Here is a 19,448-nt window from a genome sequence, read left to right as displayed (position 1 = left end):
TTTCATTACATACGGTGTAGGTGATTCCATTTTTATAAGATTTTCCTTGATGACAACTGACAAGACTTGGCTTGGTCATTCTTTTTCCTGTTTGAAGCATATATATATAATACTTCAAAAATCTTTTAAGAAGCAGGAGGATCAGAACTGAAACAGTGATTGTTGAAATATATACCCTCTATTTTATGTCTGGAAAATGGTTCAAGATTTTATAGAACTTGACACAAGAGTCCCTACAGAAATGCTAAAAAAAAAAAAAATAAAGATGAAGTAGGGCTGTCCAGCAGTGCAGGGCACTTCAGAGAGCAGTGTTAAAAATTAAGAGGCCACTATGGGTAAAAAATATATTTTGATTTGTGATATTGATAGTGGTATTACATTTGTGATATAGATATCGATATCATATTTGTGAAATCTATATTGATATGTTTGTCATGTATTTCAAGTATAATTTTGGGGGGAATGACATCACAATTCATTTATCACTGTTAGATTAAACATTACGGTGGTGGTAACTTTGCCCCCTCTGACCAATGACATCATTATCTCTCTCTCACCACAGGTCACTTTGGGTGTGTCTATGCGGGCAAGCTGACCCAGGACGGCAAGGAGAACAAGGTGGCGGTCAAGTCGCTGCACCAAGGTAGCCTCCACGAGATCTCCTGCTTCCTGAGGGAAGGGATCATGATGAAGGACTTCAAGCACCGCAACGTCCTCGCCCTCATCGGCGTCTGCATCAGCAGCGACACCAACATGCCCTATGTCATCCTGCCCTTCATGCAGAACGGTGACATCCTCACCTACGTGCGTGACCCCTCCAACGTGAGTCCATCAACAATGCTTATGGTGGTTTCCTCGTTTCAAAATCACAGAAGTTTTACAGCTTCATTTATATAGAAAGAGATAGATACAATGTAGAAATAGAAACATAAATATAGAGATCCAGTATGTATAGCAGTATGATTTCTACATTTTCAGATATGGACTTCTTTCGGGGCATTGTTGATATCATTGCCCCTTAAGATCTCAACTGCATGCTATCACCTGAGGAGCTTGTGCCGAGGGTCATAGTATGGAGTAGAAGCAGTCCATATGAAATTTGTGAATATTGATCGCAATCGCACTGGCCACTTCACCCACTGATATATTGTAAACAAACTGTCATCTGTGCTGCCAAAAGAGCTGCATCGCAATCACTTCAGACAAGGGCTACCTCTCACATTACGGGAGCCAAGCAAGAACAGTACACGTACATATGAACCGCAAGGACCAAAGGGGGGCAGTTTAGCACTATGTGACAGTTTGGGTACTATGGGGCAGTTTAGTTCTATTTTGAACAAGTGAAGGCAGTTGCTGAAATTATACCCCCAATTTCAAAAACCAATCAGAATCGAGGACTCTGCAAATGAGATAAATAGTATTATGCTTGTCCTGGCTTAAAGCTTGGCCATTAACCAGTGCCATGAAACAACTTTAAAAAATATATACAAATGTACTTTGTTCTTGTCCAAGGTGTACAAATGGTTGCTAGATAAGAGGGAGTGAAAGATCTCAGATACTGTAAAACCTTACAATCTTGACCCTGATAAAAGAGCAGGAAGGAAAAACCTCACGGGAAGTGGAAATGGTATAAATGACAGTGTGGTTTTTCCACTGTACACCATAACCAGATGTGAGAGGATATAGTCAGGAAGGATAGACAAAAGGCTAAAAGAGAAATGAGGAACATGAACCTTCACCTTTGACCTTTGCACTCTCCTTCAGGAGCTCACTGCCAGGCAACTCTTGGAGTTCTGCCGTCAGATCTCGGAGGGCATGCAGTACCTCTCCAGCCTCAAGTTTGTCCACCGCGACCTGGCCGCCCGCAACTGCATGCTGGACGAAGACCTGGTGGTCAAGGTGGCCGACTTTGGCCTGTCCAGGGATATCTATGAGAGGGACTACTACAGCGCCAAGGACCGCTCGGCCAAGCTGCCAGTCAGGTGGATGGCTATGGAGTGTCTCGAGAGGAACATCTACAACACAAAGACGGATGTGGTGAGATATGAGAGGCCCTCTGTCTTCTAGCTAACTTTCTCTCACCAAGTACCAAAGTGATGATGTCACAGTCTTTTTGTCATAGATTGGGTTGGAACCAGGTGCGTGCATAAATACTCTGGCCAGGTGAGGTTGTTAAGAAGCAGTTTCCATGGCAATGAATGGCTATGACATCACACTGTGGTACCTTATGTGATATCAAACATGACCAAAATAAGTGACAACATAAAAGTCAATAAGCTGGCTTGAGTACTGCGCATTCTTAATGGCACTGTGCATGCATTTTATGGTATATAAGCATGACTTCAGTACAAAAGTAGCTTGTGATCTCATTGTAGACATAATGGTACTGTAGTAACTGTGTGTATCAATAATATTGGTAGCAAACATGGGGAAAGTATAGTACGCCAAAATACATGACATTACAATTTCCTTTATTTTATTTTTTCTGTTTACCCCACTGCCTGTGAGAAACTGAATTTGCCATTGCCATCTGTATGTGTTGTACATGTAACACTCCGTTCACATATTTAACAGGTTAATAAACTTTTATGAAGTTTGTATGGGATATACATGTACAGTCTTAGATAGATCATAGAGTGACAAAATCACAAGGAAACTACTCTCACATTTTCCATGTCCACAGTGGTCATTTGGTGTGGTGATGTGGGAGTTACTCACCCGAGGAATTGTCCCGTATCCGACTGTGGACAACATCGACATCCTGAAATTCCTGCACTCTGGAAATCGATTATACCAGCCTGACCACTGTCCAGATCACGTGTAAGTATAGTGTGGAGTACTGGACAGCCAAGTGCACTGGTAGACACATCACAAAGCAGACAGGCATAACTTCTTTTTCATTTCATTGATTCTCTTCAGTGACCCATTAAAACCTGCAAAAGAAAAAAAAAACAAACAGTATTATGATGCATCCTTTATACAATGTATCTGCATTGAAGCAAAAAAATGTACAAGTGATATGTGAGTAATTTCATCTTTTTTTTTTCTTTCCACACACCTGTAATAAAAATACTCATTCACCAATGCTCAGACCTTTCTAATGCTCGAGTGTATCCATAGAATCTTGTTGATAACCACCTGAGTGAGATAAAGATATATCCTCTCCATATCAAATGCTGTAAGCATATTGTAATGCGAGTTATCATTCTCTTCAAACTATGAGATACCATTCATACTGCTCCACCAGTGGTTTGTAAATGTGCTTTGGCCATTGCAACCTGTGAGATACATTTGTGTAATGGTGATGCTGAGAGAATTTATATATTTTTTTTACCACATGGTACTCTTTGTGACTTTGGTTCCTAACATCCAGGTACGAGGTAATGATGTCCTGCTGGTCAGTGAGTCCAGTGGACCGACCCACCTTCACTCTCTTGGTGGACAAACTGGATGAAATACTCACGGTCAAGAGCAAGAATCCAGTCGAACGCGAGCAGAGCGACACCTACGTCAATGTCCCCGGTACGTCGGGCGCCTCGTCGTCATAGCTTCTTCTCGTCTCGACACCGACGTGGAAGATCGTTAGAGGCCCCACCCTGATGGGACCAGCTGTCTGCTTATTGTCTTCCAATGAACTACCTTCATTAGCAGTCTTAAGAAGGTGTTTATGCCTCAATGCTCAGTTGAAGCCCTGCATACTGAAAAGAAACTGTCTTGACAACTTTCTGAATTAGATGTGTGCAGTGGCCTCCCTAAGTGCCTCTGAATGTAGGTGGTGATTTGAACAACCGAGTTCTGACAAGCTGATTTCGTATACTACTACCTACCACTACGTACATTTAAAGAAAAACAAAAAACAAAAGGAGGAGGAAATATAAAAGAAGGCTCGACTTGACTTGACCTGACCTCTGGCACTGCCACCAGGTGTAACCGTTATGGAAATTTGTATGTTTTTTGTCTCCGGCAGTGATTCCGGTGTTTTGCTAGTGATGGCCGCCCTTAAGATATAGCCTAGCTGTTGATCATAGTAACAGCTGTTGATCATAGTAACAGTAGTTGTGAGTGCAGTTAATGTCACATGCCTAATCACAGGGCCTTTTAGGATGTCTGCTAACATTTTCTAAACTCCTATGTAACCCATGACAGCCACAAATAAGGATTACTGCCCTGTTAATTGCATTCTGCTTCAATCAGAATTTGTGACGTATAGGGCCCCATATAAATGATTTGGTGGTGTTGTTTTTTTCATTCTCAAATGTGTCTGATACTCCAGAAAACCGTTCAGGACATTTTCATCAGCACACACACAAATGTGTTATGGTGTTTGTATTTGAAAGTAACTTGAAACATGAAAAACATTAACCGTCAATATCAAAGCCTCACTGTGGTTGCAGTATTGAAAGTTTTTTTTTTTTGTGACAGACTGAATTTAGTTTGGAAGGTTGGCTATGCACAGTCCCATACATTGTACATTCTTAATTATGTGGACTTGCAAAATTGAGGTAAAATTGTTTGTTGAGGAATACATGTAGATCTCCTCTGATTACAAATAAGCAGTACCAGGAGGGATATGAATTATGTATCATGGACTAACATGATTATATTTTCAGGAGTTATGATATATGATTAGCTGCTAGATCTGCAGCCCTTTTCATGGATGCACTTTTTAATCAGCAGAGAACGCATGGTTGCTGCAGGAAAGCAAAGTTTTGTAATTATTATATATCTCTCTATATATTTTTTAATGGTTTCTCATGGACATATGTTCCAGCACAGTTGGAGAAAGTTTGCCTTCTATCCACGCAGGTACAATTGTACCTTTGCCTCAACATTGCCGCACACATAGTCATGCTGGACACAGTCTGAATATGTAACAGGTGGCCACCGCTTGATTTCTGCTCCAAATACATGTAGGTACATTTTGTAGGAGGAAAAGATAATGATAGTGCACCCACACTCACATGTTGAGTCTAGGAACTGGAGTCTTGACTAGCGTGGTATATTTGTATATATTTCATATATATATATATATATGCATGTAAATATCAGTACTTCTGGGCCCCGTTTCATAAAAAGTTGATATGACAGCAACTCCTGCTGGAATGGCAATTGTCATGACAATGACAAGAATCCAGCTTCCTGATTGGCTGTTGCTATTGGAAGTTGCCATTCCAGCAAGAGTTGCCATCCTAACATCTTTTATGAAATGGGGGCCCTGGTCTCTTTTGCACACATATTACATGCACAATTACATTTAGTAACCAGTCAAGGGGAAGTGATATAACACTGATGGCGAAGCAGAATATAGTCTGGTACATGCTGTACCATGCTGTGATGTACAGAAATAGAAATGCCAATGCTTCACTATGTGCATGGTAGTGAGCAAGTAGTAATTGTCAAGAAGGGCATTGATCGAAATTACCTGGTATAAACATGATGTAACTCTGGAATAGTTGGAAATTTTGCAAGGGCTTAGTCAAGTTATATATACAGTATATATATATATATTTTTTTTTTCTTACATCATAGCAGAATTACCAAGGGTTGGTAATCTATGCTGACAGCTGATCTGATCAGGTGCATAATTTTATTTTATGATATGGTTAAGAGGAATTTGTGCCATTTGATAAAGTACTTTAAAAGTGGATATTCTCGTGTGGGTAATTTTTTGTGCACGGCTTGGCAAGGTGAATTTCAGATGTTTTTAATTCTGCAGAATCAGGACATTTACTAATATTGCTAAAACATATGGCATGCAAATATATCCGCATGGTTTTATTTTCGCGCTAGCTTCTGGTTGCACAAAATGCACAAAAATGTCCACTTTTACAGTACACTGTATGGTACGTTATAATGTAGTGTCTCATATGGCAGTGCAACTGGAAGTTCACCGAGTGCCTTGTACGTTGTGCTTCTCTGTCTGAAAGGTCACGACTTATAGTACTACCTTCTCATCTTCGTACGAGACAAAATGCAATATTATATAGGTGCCCTGTTGCACAAGAACTCTTGCCAGCATTTTTATTGAAATCAATATCAAAATAAAATATCAGAAATTGGACTCAAAACTGAAATGTTCAGGAATACACAAACTGCATCAGGAGGTCAGCACACTTTTGCTTACGGGGATCGACTGTGTGGCAGTTTTGGTGAAGTATTGTAAGACTAGTAATTTGAACATTTCCACGTTCAAAAAACACCAAGATGAAACACAAAGCCAAGATCACTTGCTACGTAACATCATTCGGTGTAACTTAAGACTTGATGACAGTTGCACATCCAGTGAATAGGATTTTGTCAGACACGGCTCTTGCAGAGTGACCTAGGGCCGAGTCTATGCTCCTTCCAATGTAATTATGAATAGATAATGCATTTCTTGCCTCTTCTACCTTAAAGGACAAGTTCACCTTCATACACATAAGGATTGAGAAAATGCAACAATATTAGTAGAACACATCAGTGAAAGTTTGAGGAAAATTGGACAATTGATGCAAAAGTTATGAATTTTTAAAATTTTTGTGTTGGAACCGCTGGATGAGGAGACTACTACAGCTTGTGAGTCATATGTGTACAACAGTATAAAGAAAATGTAAAAGAAAATTCAACATATTTTCACTTTTTTCGCATAATAAAAGAGCTCTTGACTTGCCTCTTTCTAAAGGCAGGGGGAATAATATTACCCATAACATTTGTCGGTAACGAGTCAGGGGAATGTGTACTTTTTTCAAAAGATGGCATTTTGTGAAATTCTCTTTATATTTTCCTTATATTGTTGTACGCATGTGACATCTAAGTTATTCATACACTGGAGTAGTCTTCTCATCCAGCGGTTACTGCACAAAAACTTCAAAAATTCATAACTTTTGAACGGATTGTCTGATTTTCCTCAAACTTTCAATGATGTGTTCTACTAATATTGCTACATTCTCTCAATCCTTATGTTTATGAAGGTGAACTTATCCTTTAAGAGATAATGTGAAAAGTATTAAAAATATTGGAAAAAAAATTGAACACACTACTTGCATATCGTCGTTGGGGTGACAAGACCTTGTATCTGCAGTGTTGGTGAAAATGACTTTTTTGCATTTATGGTCAAATAATCGTGTCCTGTCCAAATCCTAGCTGGGTTACCCCAAAAATGAAGCCACCATGGCATGTCAAAGGAACGGCTGTCCCATTCGGTATAGTGCTTTGGCTGCCATATTTTTTGGCTCTCCTGAACATTTTACATTTTGTAGATACGAGGTCTTGTCGCCCCAGCGACAATTTGTACTTGTACAGGTGTAGATAGGAATAATTGCAAGTGCTTGCAGCTTTTACAACGTCTGCAATATCTGTACCTCCTTAGAGATGCTCTATCACTCTTATATTTTACATTGCTTTGTATATGAATGAGCAGTTACGTCTTTGTTGTGCTGAAACTGATGTACATTTTGCTATTTGCTGACCCACCATGGAGTATTTCAATGGTGCAGTTTGTATTTTTGTTGTTTAAAAGGTTGAAGAGTCTTTCTCTATGCTACTAAAATTTATGCAATTATCTCATTACGCAGGTATACAGTATTGTCTATGTCAATGATATGCAAGTTCTTGTGGTGGGAGAATAGGATAGAGAGTTGACTATACTGGTTCTAGACATACAACACTTTTTGGTTTGAACATAATGGATGTACAGGCCAAATGGCAAGATGTCACAGGTGGTTTTGCAATTTTAAATGATTTATCTTTTTGCTATTTTTTTTTTAATTTAGGAGGTACTGAACAAAATCTTTTGAGTACTTACAAAAATTCATGTCTTTTTAGTAATGAATCATTCCATACAAATAATAAAAGTGAAATTATATATTTGAGTATATATTTGAAAGATTATATTTTTGTATATATTACCTACATTTGTTATGTATCCTTTTTATCAATGCATACTAAAAAGAATCATGTGTATTGATAGATTTACATGTGTCATTTCAGAGGTAAAATGCTATGCGTTATCTTGTAACCATGTCTGAGCTTACAAATTGTATACTCAGTAATTTCAAAGCATAGTACTGCATTGGAATATTCTAAGCAGTATTTGTTGAATTATCTGATATGGACACTACTGAATTTAATGCATGTGTTTGCATTTTGTCAGCATATATGTCTTTGCTGCAGTACAGTAATAAATTCATATCATCTGAGACAAGCTTCTGTTTCTGCTAATTAAGTGACAATCTGAAGTTGAAGGCGAGAACAGTATGGTTATTACACTTACACACACTGCTGGATACACTCACACACATTCCAAATATCTTATAATCATTAAAGAAAAGGGAGATTCAAAACCTCAGGACAAACAAAGTAAAAAAAAAAAAATCATAAAATACATTATTGCAGAAAAATCTATGAGCAATCACACTCAAACTGATCTTTAAAAAAAAAGAAAGAAAAAAAGAGTAGTGTTTTTAACAGTCAGGTAGCGAATGACAGTTTGAGATGCTCATATAACATATTAATGTCATTGGCGGTCTCGGGACACATTTGTCAGATATTTCTTCAGGTTATTACCACTTGCAGCCATTTTTCTTCCTGTTTGTCTGTGTGTGTGTACATGTATTTGCATTGAATCGTCTATACAGGATGTGTGAATAGCCGTGCATTAAAAATGTGTATTCTCATTTGCTCAATTTTCACTGAGCAATATGAGAGCGTAGTGAACGGAACACATAGGCTTACACCTGCATGAACCAATTCCCAATAGGCTACCATAGTTAGGGGCCATGCAACAATACACCATATTTGGTCTTGTCTGTTGCACAAACCTTTGCTAGTACTAGTGTGTGAACTCTTGCCACAAGTCACAAGCGCACAAACATCATACCTACTCGAATGCAAGTTCTCCTCCTTTTTTTCAGTGCAGAGCCAACTTCAAAGTCTAGTAGAAGTATGTTAACTTTGTAAAATAGTTTATGCCTTCTCTAGATAATGATTATAGATGATAGTAAATTATATTGGATGACTTTAATTCATGGAATACAAGGGAATATTGCACTCATTAGGACCAATATTGCAGTCATCTTCGATTCGTGCGATATTGGCCCTAACTCGTGCAATATTCCCTGATTTACCATTCACTGCCATCCAATATACAACTAATTCTCTATTAGATTCTTTGCATTCTAATTGGAATAGACTGGAATCACTTTTAATTAAATGTTCACCTCTCCTCCATTTTCTTTCTCCAGCCAAACTTTCAAAAAATGACATATCATGCACCAGGTCATTTCATTGGCATTTACTAACAATTTATTGGTTGGAAACAACAGTAACAATCGAACATTTCAGAGTCCTTACAATAACGATACATATCTTTTGTCAAAAACACAAATTCTGCATGCAACTGAACATAACTGTACTTTCCTTTTTTCTTTTGTAAGGCATTGGAATCATAACCTTTGCTGTACATAAAAATTGGCCCTAGCAACTTTTGTAATGAGTGAACAAGTAAATATACAGTTAAGTGCTATTATACAATATGTACAATATCAACTCATATCTACACACACATTCAGTAGTCAAGAATAAATCTCAGAAGAATTTGGTGACTATACAGGGAAATTCTATGAGGGCCAATAATTTACTTTCCATGTCAATTGTGAAAGAATATCTGTGTTCAGTTCAAATTCAGATCATTTCATTTTCTTCTTCAAAGAAATTTCTATGTACAGGTACGCACTAGGTCTACATAGCAATATCTTAAATTCATGTGTACACGGTGTACAACCCTTACTGCAACTCACATACCATGGCCATACATGTCCCACTGTGTGAATGGATGTCATCTGAGTAGCATAGATTTGTACAAAAATCACTTCTTTAAGACAGAAGATTCTGCATATTTCTCTACAAATAAACATAAAAACATGAAAGAGGTGAGTGTTAAGTTCTATGAGTCTACGGTCTGTTCTAACATTCATTCAAGTTAACACCATGAGTGCCGCACCCAAGCCATGTCTTAATCGTATACCGAAACCTTGCTAAATTACAGGTCTTTGTAATGATAACCAACTACTAACCACATGTGATTGACACAATCCATATACCCACGCATACACTGACAGATAACTCGTCTTACGACTGCCACACTGAGAAATCGCTTGTCATGCATTTTGATTGATTGATTGATGGTCACCGAAGGGAAGGCTTATGCATCAGACCGATTCTAAACAGAATCAGCGTGAGATGAATTTGGTGTCACAAGACATCCATAATTACTGATACAATGAATGACTCCTTTTTTTTTTTTCGTATAAATCCCTGCACATCGTAAACTTGTGATTCGCCATGGCTGGTACCCTACCTTTTATTCATGACTAAGACAACACCAAATGGGACGAATCATGAGTACAAATGGTGGAGCCACTTGAGCGGAACAGTCTAAAAAGGGACACTAAACCAATGGTCCTATGTAACAAGAGCAGCTCCGTGGGAGAGAGATGAACAATGTTGGAAGGGCTGCTTACAATCGTTTCTCTGTCATTCAACCTTATGGTAATGGTGCAATCATGAATGGAAAAAAAATCACAAATAAAGATCAAACACTGTGGTCTGGAAGACCCCCCCCCCCCCCCGAAAAACAAACAAACAAACAAACAAAGAATGATACCTTTTGCATCTTGTGAGTTGCAGAAACATGGAAACATTTTGTCACACAATCACTTTCAATCACGTACCATTTTGTACCAGGCTTTCAGGATGTCCCGAGTACAGGTGGGCTTAGCTGAAAACAATGGGACCATCGGTCACTTCAGATTTGATTCGTATGATTCTGATCAGTGATGATGTGACAGCAGCAAAAACAGGTTGAACTATTCTCCTTGACAAAGAAAGCTCCGCCCAGCATTCCACAAAGTCTGTCGCTACTCAAATGTCGGGGACAGTCTTTGACATATTTCCCAGATGAATTTTGTGCCCTTGTTTACTCTTACTGGAGTTGATGAATCGGTACATCCAAGCACTTTTAGGTCTGACGTCACATGAAAGTATTCCCAGAAATACAATAACGAACCTGCCACCACGTTGACTGTTATTGTCTGTGAACAAAATGACGGGAATAGCTCACCTGATGATGAACTTGTATTCTTACTTTAGTTTTTCGCTTTCCTTTCTAAGTTCACAACATTGTATTATGCCTTTAATATTGTGTTGGGAAAATTCCCGCAGGAAAAAAAAAATAAAAAAAAACGTAAAAACCGAAATACAGAGATATCAGGTCGTGAAAGTGTATTTTGCTTTCAGTTGAAAATCATTCATGTCAGTATTCAATTGTCGAACTGTTGGTCTTAAATATGCAGCTTCTTTCCCCAGATCTAACTGGTAACCTGGTTATAAAAATTCTTCTCTGTAATATTGCAAAATATTAGTTAAGTTTGCCATATATACATTTGTCTGTTGTATCTGCTGTGTTTCTCAACCATACAATGATACTTTACGCTGGCTAATACAGGAGTTTTAACACTGACTTGGGTTTTGTTACATGTATCTTTTTAGAATAAATTGTCTGGCATTTTCCTTGTTTAATAAAACCATATATTTAAGCTCTTCATAGGAGGTGAAGTGGTATTTTCCTTCCCTGCACAACATCTCTGCTTAAGATTAACTGAAAAGATTAACACACTTGTAATTGTGACATGCCTGGTAATAAGACTTCTAAAAATGACAAAATACATAAATAACTATTTGTGGGCTTGACGTTCTCTAAAACAATTTGGTTTTAAAAAGAAAGTCTTTTAAAAAATTCACCTCAATGGGTGGAAAAAGTCAGTTTTCTAGGTTGACAATTTCTCTGAATTGTGTACAGTCTCACAGAATTAGCTTTGCAAATGACCAGTACATCTTATTTGTATTAGTCAGTTTTTCTTTTTTTCTTTTTTTAATATTTTAATCTAAAAAGGATGGCTATTGTAACATTTCTCTGCACTGGTCTGACCTTGACATATTCAAAAACCACATTTGAAATGTGACCACATTTGCAGGGTGCAATTACTATTTTCGCCTGTGCTGGGATTTTGTCATAACCGCCTCGCATGCAGCAACTGGACCAAAAATGGCACCATTAAGGTGCACAGGTCTTAACTTCGTCTTTGAGTGCCACATTTGCATGATGCATGGATGTTTGTGATTTTTTCTATTTTCTATGTATTGTCGATCAGCATGCACAGTTGTTTGAACATGTTACAAGCCCAATGTACACTGTATAAAAAGATTAGCCCTGTATGTTGCATTCAAGAGTTACTGCCTTCACTGTTTGTCATTACATGGTACAAAATTGTATGCACTACAGGCCTACTAGTTGAGTCTAAAAAATGCGAAGTCGTCAGGCAGTTGAACGAGTCAAGCAGGTATTGACATATAGAGTTGGAGTTTTGATAGCACCACAAGGTGAAATGTCTACACAACCTGCACAGAAACAAACGTAGCTCTGCCTTTTCAAACTCCTTCTACAAAGAGATGTTGTAGGGCTTGCTATTATCAAGTCCGCTTGGTTCTCCCTGTACAAGAACTACAGATTTCTTTCAATATACAGGTAGCTCATGCCTGCTCCATTTGCTTGAAGTACAAGGTCTCGGCACTTCACACCATCATTAAGAGAATAATGACAGACTGATGTGACGATGTGCTCGCATCTCAAAATCATTCACATTAGAATTCCATGAATATCTAAATCACTTACTGAAATGTGACATCCCAACAAACAATCCTACAAAAAAAAAATAACTAAAATGTATTAACCTCAGCATAATTACAACAGATATTCCTTTGAGCATGACACGGTAAGAAGGTAGTCTTCAATATGTGTTGTCACGTTGTAAAACACATGAACGATTTTAGCCACATTAAGACAGCAGAAGAATCGAAAATATACATCTTTCTATGAAATTACACTTTTCTTAAGTTAGTTGAAAGTCAATGCTATTTTTTTTTTCATTCACGAAAGTAAAGAGTTTGTGTACATCCCTCTTATGAGTCAGAGGTTGAGAAGGATATTGACGTTGACTGCTGTGCCCATCTCACGGTAGAATGTACCGCAGACTTGAGAGAATGCCAGGGGGCCCGGGGGCCTCCTGTCACGCAGTGTCTACGGCCTCGCTCGTGTCGCTGGTGAACGGCTCAGCGCCCTCGCCCGTCACACGGCGCCTGTGGAGGAGGGCGCGCTCGAAGGCAATCTGGACGTTCTTGCGGACGGTGGACTTCCGCCCCTCCATGAGCTTCACGTTATCCAGGCCAGAGTCGACTCCCAGGGGTTCTAGCTTGGTGCGCGGGAGCCACTGCCTGCAAACACATGAGGAATAGGATCAGCAACACAATGCAGGAGTACAAGTTGTGTAGGTACAGGTCCAGGTATTAATATTGTTACCATTCCATGCACATCTTGTTTCTCAAAAGTTGAAGGGGAGGAGCATTTACATCATCTCAAGGTCAACAAGAAGTGACTATGAAGAAATTCTTTACCATGGGTAAACACCACATTGATCCATTTCTGCTGTCCAGCCATTCCATCACATTATTTTAAGCCATGTAATTCAATTCAGAACAGAAAAGTATGATTCTCATAAAACAAGGCACACATTACAATTGTTATGCTCAAATTTTGGGAGAACTAAAGACAACAAACTCCTTAGAATGTGCAGGGATCAAGGGTGGGTGTAAAAAGACGACGCTTTAAAAATTTGGGCCGTGCTACAGCATTTTGCCATCATATAATTCATCACACTTGGCACAGAGTCTGAAAATGACATGCTATCACTTCAAAAAAAAAAAAATCATTTCTGACAAACTTTGATTAGTAATATAGATATAAATTTGAGAGTGTCTGAAATTACCAGGAACTAAACATTCTCTCAAAGCTGGAAGAACTGGAACATTGAGGTACAATCTGAATGTTTGTCACTCGACAATTATTTGCTTCACAGACCATTATATTCTCATGTGCAACATAAGCACCAGTCTGGGACACTGTGTCTGTACCTGAGAAGTTTTGCTTTGTTTTCATACAGTTGGATCAAGAGCTGTGGTATGCATTTGGCTGTTTCCTCTCAACACTTCAGCATCTCACGTGTACTCTCACTCTGAGACAGAAATCTTGCAAGTCTAAAAGCTGCATTAAAGCATGAACCTTCATGAGAAACTAGACGCACTTGGAAAGTGCAAACCTCCCCAAAAGGCCATTTGGTCAGCAACGATTAAAGAATTTGGCACACAGCTTCCTTTGCAAAAATCATGATCCGAATCACCACTAGAAGCTTATCACCTGATCCTTTTACTTAATGTCATGGTTGAATGGGTGTTTGCTATTACAAGTTATGTGCACTTCCTAAAGTTTGGTTTGCAAAATCCTTTTGTTCTTATCTGCTTCACCATGAATACCAGAAAAGGGTATTATCGACTTGCTTGATTCAATAGACTGTATAGATATGTGAAGAGTGATGACAATGCATGCACAGCTTGGATTATACATTGCTGCGGCCATCTTGGCGGCCATCTTGAATATCTAAAAAAAAATCCTTAAAGAATGCAAAAGTTGCATCATGCAAATACGGATTCAGCACCCTCGAAATAGGACACTCAATTACACAACTCCAAACAAGGTATATGAAGCTAAAACCAGGCAATGCTACCTACCATGACCATTCAACCTTTTGCCTCTAACAGGCACTGCCATTTCCATGAATACAGGCCACTTGCAGTTTTTATATATGCAAGATATGTCAATAAACCAGTTAATTAACATACAATATTCCTACTGGTTAATTTAAAGCATACCTGGTAAATGCCTACCTAAAGCTGTATAGTGTAAATCACAAATGAACTTGCCGACAATCAGAAAACTTACCTGAGGCTACAGCACATAGCAACGACTAAGACCCTATTTACATTGAGTGAAAAGGCCGGGCTTGGCCCGGGCCGAGCCCGGCCTTCCCTTCACTGTAAACACGCAAAAGGCCAAATGCAATAACAAAAACGGCCGCGCATTTGGCCAAGCACTGGAGGTAGTCTCGGCCCGGCCTTTTCTCACTGTAAACGCAAACTGGGCCAAATACGGTACCAAATTGCGACCAGCACGCTCCCAGTAATAATCTTTGTTTACAAGCAGACCGCCACTACGACAATTACTGAAAGGTTTGAATTAAAAGCCCGGGCTGAGCCCTCCACTGTAAACAGACAGAATTGCGGGGCCGAGTACCGCAATTGAGGCCGGGCTTGGCCCAGCCCTACACTGTAAATGGGGTCTTAGGCACGAAAAATCTGATTAAGAGTATTGACATTTACTCAGCAGGAACAGGTGAATGTAGGAGTTTCATTATATTATTTGAGAATGAAGAACAGCAGATTTTCTTCAATGGTATTAAAGATGATAAGAAAACTTGTCCTTGTCCTACCTAACAACAACTTACGGATGCAATTTGACTCAGACTGAGGTTATACTATAAACTCTCCAAAGTCTACAAAGTAGGTGAAAGAATTGCAAATTACTTAGATTGGCTGAAAGAAACACCCTTACATCAGAATACATTACAAAAGTCCCATATTGAATTGAATTTTGTACTTTGTTTTGTTTTTGTTTTTTTTACAAAGTACTCAGGGAACAACATAGCTTAACTTTGATGCATTTGTAAGTAAACTGGTTTGTTCTCAGTGTGACTACATTGCAATGTGTTGGGAAACTGATGGGGGTAGGGGGGAGATGGGTAGCATGCCTAACTCACCATGTACGCTTGTTGTCAAAGAAGAGAACGAGGTAGAGGTGTTCATCCGAGCTGATTCGCTGGTTGAGGACCTCCTTGGTGGGCACCGGGATGGGCACGCCGTTGTGGAACATTCCCGACCGCGGCATCTTGGGGTCGATGATCTGTGAGTGGGGTTGAAAGCACAGAGGCGTCATTCTTTGGGACGGTGGGAGGCAGCCGCATTGAACACAGTGGCATCCATCCTGTTTTGTGCAGAAACACGGCACCAGTGGCATAGCCCGTGTTTGTGCACAAAACAGCGGCACACGCCCTCAACGTGCAGCACTATGTGCATCGCTCATTATCCACGATGCCAATTCATATGAAGGGCTATGCCAAATTGTTGCCACATGTGAAAAACGGGTATCAGTCACACAGCTTACGACAGGAATATCATGCCACAATGAACATTCCAATAGGGAGACACAGCTCCTGAAATCAAAATACTGAATACTCCCACAGGCTCACAAATGAGGTGCGTGTGATGTCAACCAGAGGCTTGGACTCAGATTCTGTGTATAACAAATCCTGTTTCTTTCTGCATTTCAAAACTAGATCATTAGCACATCTATTCACTTTGAGAATTAAGACATTTTGAATTCACTACACTGTTAGGAGACACTTCCATTCCCCTATGGAGTGGGAATTATCGATGGAATGACAACCTTTTCTGCAACCAAATGTGATAAGGAAGCACTGAAATATTTTCAATCAAAATCTGTTTTGATACAGTTCTGGAAAATATTATGTACTCTCTTCCGTTTTTCATCAAACTTCAAGTCCATTGTTTATACATTCAGTTCAAACAAAAGTGGATTTATGCCTGTATTATTCGACATAGACTATTAACTTCAGAATTTGTTTTTCTTTTGCATTTTGTTAAATGTTTGGCTGAAAGACGTGAACATCAAACTTCCAAACTACATTAATCTAAAATTTGTATATATCTCTCTGGTCTGCAAACCCTGTGTGAAAGTGAGTAAAATGCTATTTTGTGTGCTTTCTAGTTCATATGATTTCTGCTCTAAGCATGGTATGTTATTCTTTTCCACTGTATATTGCTTGTGCATAGAATGTGATAGATGATTGCAATTATTGTTCTTTCTAGACACAATGCCCTTGCCTTAGGATGGATTAACAGGACCAAGGCAGTGAGCTCTCGGGGGGTATTTTCCACTTCATCTTTCTCTCATTTTTTTTTTTCTCCCCGTTTTAATTGTCCAACAGTGATGTAAATGTTTGCACAAAAATCTCGTCGAGTCAAGGCGGGGGAACAATGTCATTGAAGCTGCATATTCAGAGGGGTTAACGAACAGGTTAATAGGTATATTCATATGAACATAATATGTACTCTATGCATATGGATGCAACAATGCAAATGCAAGCTGACTCTACAAGACATGCCCATGGGTCACATACACAGAGAGGGCGGCTGCTACAAGTGTGCTACAAAGTGTCCATGACTCAACAGCTAAATGTCTACCTTTAAGTTGGAGAGGGAGATATGAACATGTAGTGCACATGAAATTAGATTTCGAGAATCCTTGTCCGATTTCCACCCAAACTGATTACTTTATTTTTCTACCATAGCCAAAGCTGCACACAAAACAGGAAGCAGGGTAAATAATACCATTTTTTTTTTTTTTTTGCCAGCAAAACACCTAAATAATATTAGAATTTTGAGGGGTAAATATGATACACATGAATAATATATCGTGAAATAAAAGACAGGAATAGGGCGGATGGAAGCCTGACATGTCTTGATTATTGTTAGGGAATAAGCGTGACAGAGGAAAAAGGTCAGTGAAGCATGAACAGCAAATGAAAGAAGGAGGTAATGATGGACAAATGTCAGGCACGCCTACTCCTCTCACCATGGAAACGGTTTCATCTCTTTGCCGCAACAAACTTACTACTGTACCTACTGGATGCAAGGCCAACGCCCTTCCTTCCTAACCTGCTAAGTCCTAATGGTCTCATGTTTTGCGTGCCTGAACCTGACAAATGCTGATGACACAAACTAGGTGCGGCTACGGCCGTCTACCACTACTCGCTACGTGACCTTCGTGACCTAGCAGGGCATGGTTTCTCCATGTCACGGGTGTCCAACCTACAGCCCACGCACCAATGGTAGCCATGCAGGGGTTAATATGCTGTACGCAAGTCCTCCCCAGACGCCAAAGAGGGGTGTTGCAAAACACACGGCATTGATAACACTTTCCAAGAACATGTAAGGTGTTATGGCTTTCTTTGTGAAGATGGCAAAACCAAAGTTTGAATGCAGAAGTGGCTTGTTGCTTGCAACCCATACAATTTTGGTCACTCTCTACATGCCTGACATTACAATCAAGTGTTGTCGATGTCAGCTACATTGTACATATGCGATCTGTCCATCACTGAATGTACACTTATAGAGAAATGGAAAGTGGAGAAGGAGGAGGAGGTGGCGGAGGGGGCTGGAATGATTGCTTCGCGACCCTTGGCTGTAGACTTTTGTAGGTTGGACACTCGACGGTGCAGGAGATCACCCCAGAATGACGGTTGGGTTGGAGTGTTTGAGTGTGTGTGTGTGTGTGTGTACATACCAGAGCGGGATACGAAGGGTAGCCTCTGCACTTGGCCCAGACCAGGTCCAGTGGATTGAGTGGGATCTCCTCTTCATCCGATCCCCATTGATGGCTCCTCAGTTTGCCTGCACGACACACAGTGGGGGTTGTGGGTACGTTAGGGGGGCCCCAAGCGGTACATCAGTCAGTCAGTCAGTTTAGGGGGACAAAAAAAAATTGTAGGGAAAGTGTTTGATTGATGACACGAACCAAAGACGTTATTTACTCTAGGATCTTATCTCTTTAGGTATCACAGGAAGAATATCTTTATATCATGTGCTAGTAGGATGGTTTGAGGTGCCAAATATTAAAGCCAGACAGACAGTGATGGTTAATGCTCAGTGATCCAAATGGGTTGTCTCAAGAAGCCCAATTCTTCTATTTGTGGTATGTTTTGTGTTGGTTTTTTTTTTTCAATCTAACACAGGTCATACCATCTAATTCCAAAACTAAGCCTTACAGATAGGTGGGTTAACAGACTGCTGGTATGTTATCACTAGCATTTCATACATCATGAACAGTCATCATTATCATTATTACATGTGTATTATTTTTTTAATATAGAAGGAAAATCCTAAAATGTTAGCTCCCATTTGCTTGAAGAATATTCTACAATTCACCAAACAAGGAAAACTCACACAACGATACTATAATGCATAACCATGGCCCACGCATTACAAATTTATTAATTCAAAGCTTACTTTTTTTTTTGGGTTCTCCATTTCTTATCTTGACTACAGTAAAATTTAGTTCATATCCAGGAGCTACAACCCTGCTTTTTAATCACTTCTCTTTGGTACTTTTCTGTGATGGAACAAATATGAAATTTAAGATGCAATCATTTTGATCTTTTATGGTTTGCTTCTTTGCAGTACAGGGCATGCATGCGAATGTGATTGTGTTAATGCATAAACAATAAGTGCCATTGATAATATTGGCTGATGTAGAGCGTCTTGAAATTTTGCGTTTTCCTGAACCTCTTGTGTTACTTTGCATCTTACAACTTGGTTTCTACGAAGATAAAATGTATTGTACACGACAAAGAAATAGGCTCTCATTCTTAAAAATGTATGCCTAC

At 39.3% G+C, this 19,448-nt stretch overlaps 2 protein-coding genes across 5 annotated transcripts in view; one reads left to right on the top strand and one right to left on the bottom strand.

Annotated features, from left to right (window-relative positions):
• Positions 1-3,878, top strand: part of LOC139734048 (hepatocyte growth factor receptor-like) — a 31,514-nt gene extending 27,636 nt beyond the window's left edge. Inside the window, exons 15-18 of the mRNA XM_071644863.1 lie at positions 563-822; positions 1,765-2,037; positions 2,684-2,820; positions 3,374-3,878. Of these exons, the coding sequence (XP_071500964.1) occupies positions 563-822; positions 1,765-2,037; positions 2,684-2,820; positions 3,374-3,548 (845 nt within the window). The 3' untranslated portion in view covers positions 3,549-3,878. The remainder of the gene's footprint in view (positions 1-562; positions 823-1,764; positions 2,038-2,683; positions 2,821-3,373) is intronic.
• Positions 3,879-12,666: 8,788 nt separating this feature from the next.
• LOC139734047 (peregrin-like) overlaps positions 12,667-19,448 on the bottom strand; it is a 41,402-nt gene continuing 34,620 nt past the window's right edge. For 3 of the 4 annotated variants that reach the window (XM_071644859.1, XM_071644861.1, XM_071644860.1), the window contains exons 10-12: positions 18,350-18,456; positions 15,744-15,886; positions 12,667-13,308 (exon numbers count right to left, since the gene is read on the bottom strand). In XM_071644859.1, coding sequence (XP_071500960.1) covers positions 13,104-13,308; positions 15,744-15,886; positions 18,350-18,456 — 455 coding nt within the window. In that variant the 3' untranslated portion in view covers positions 12,667-13,103. The remainder of the gene's footprint in view (positions 13,309-15,743; positions 15,887-18,349; positions 18,457-19,448) is intronic. The other variant, XM_071644862.1, reaches the window with a different exon arrangement.

This window comes from Diadema antillarum, unplaced genomic scaffold, assembly GCF_040938485.1.
Source record: "Diadema antillarum isolate AM-2024a unplaced genomic scaffold, OU_Dant_1.0 seq00000507_RagTag, whole genome shotgun sequence".
NCBI lineage: Eukaryota > Metazoa > Echinodermata > Echinoidea > Diadematoida > Diadematidae > Diadema > Diadema antillarum.
The sequence above is the reverse complement of the archived record's forward strand: the minus strand, read 5'-3'. Positions and strand labels throughout refer to the sequence as shown.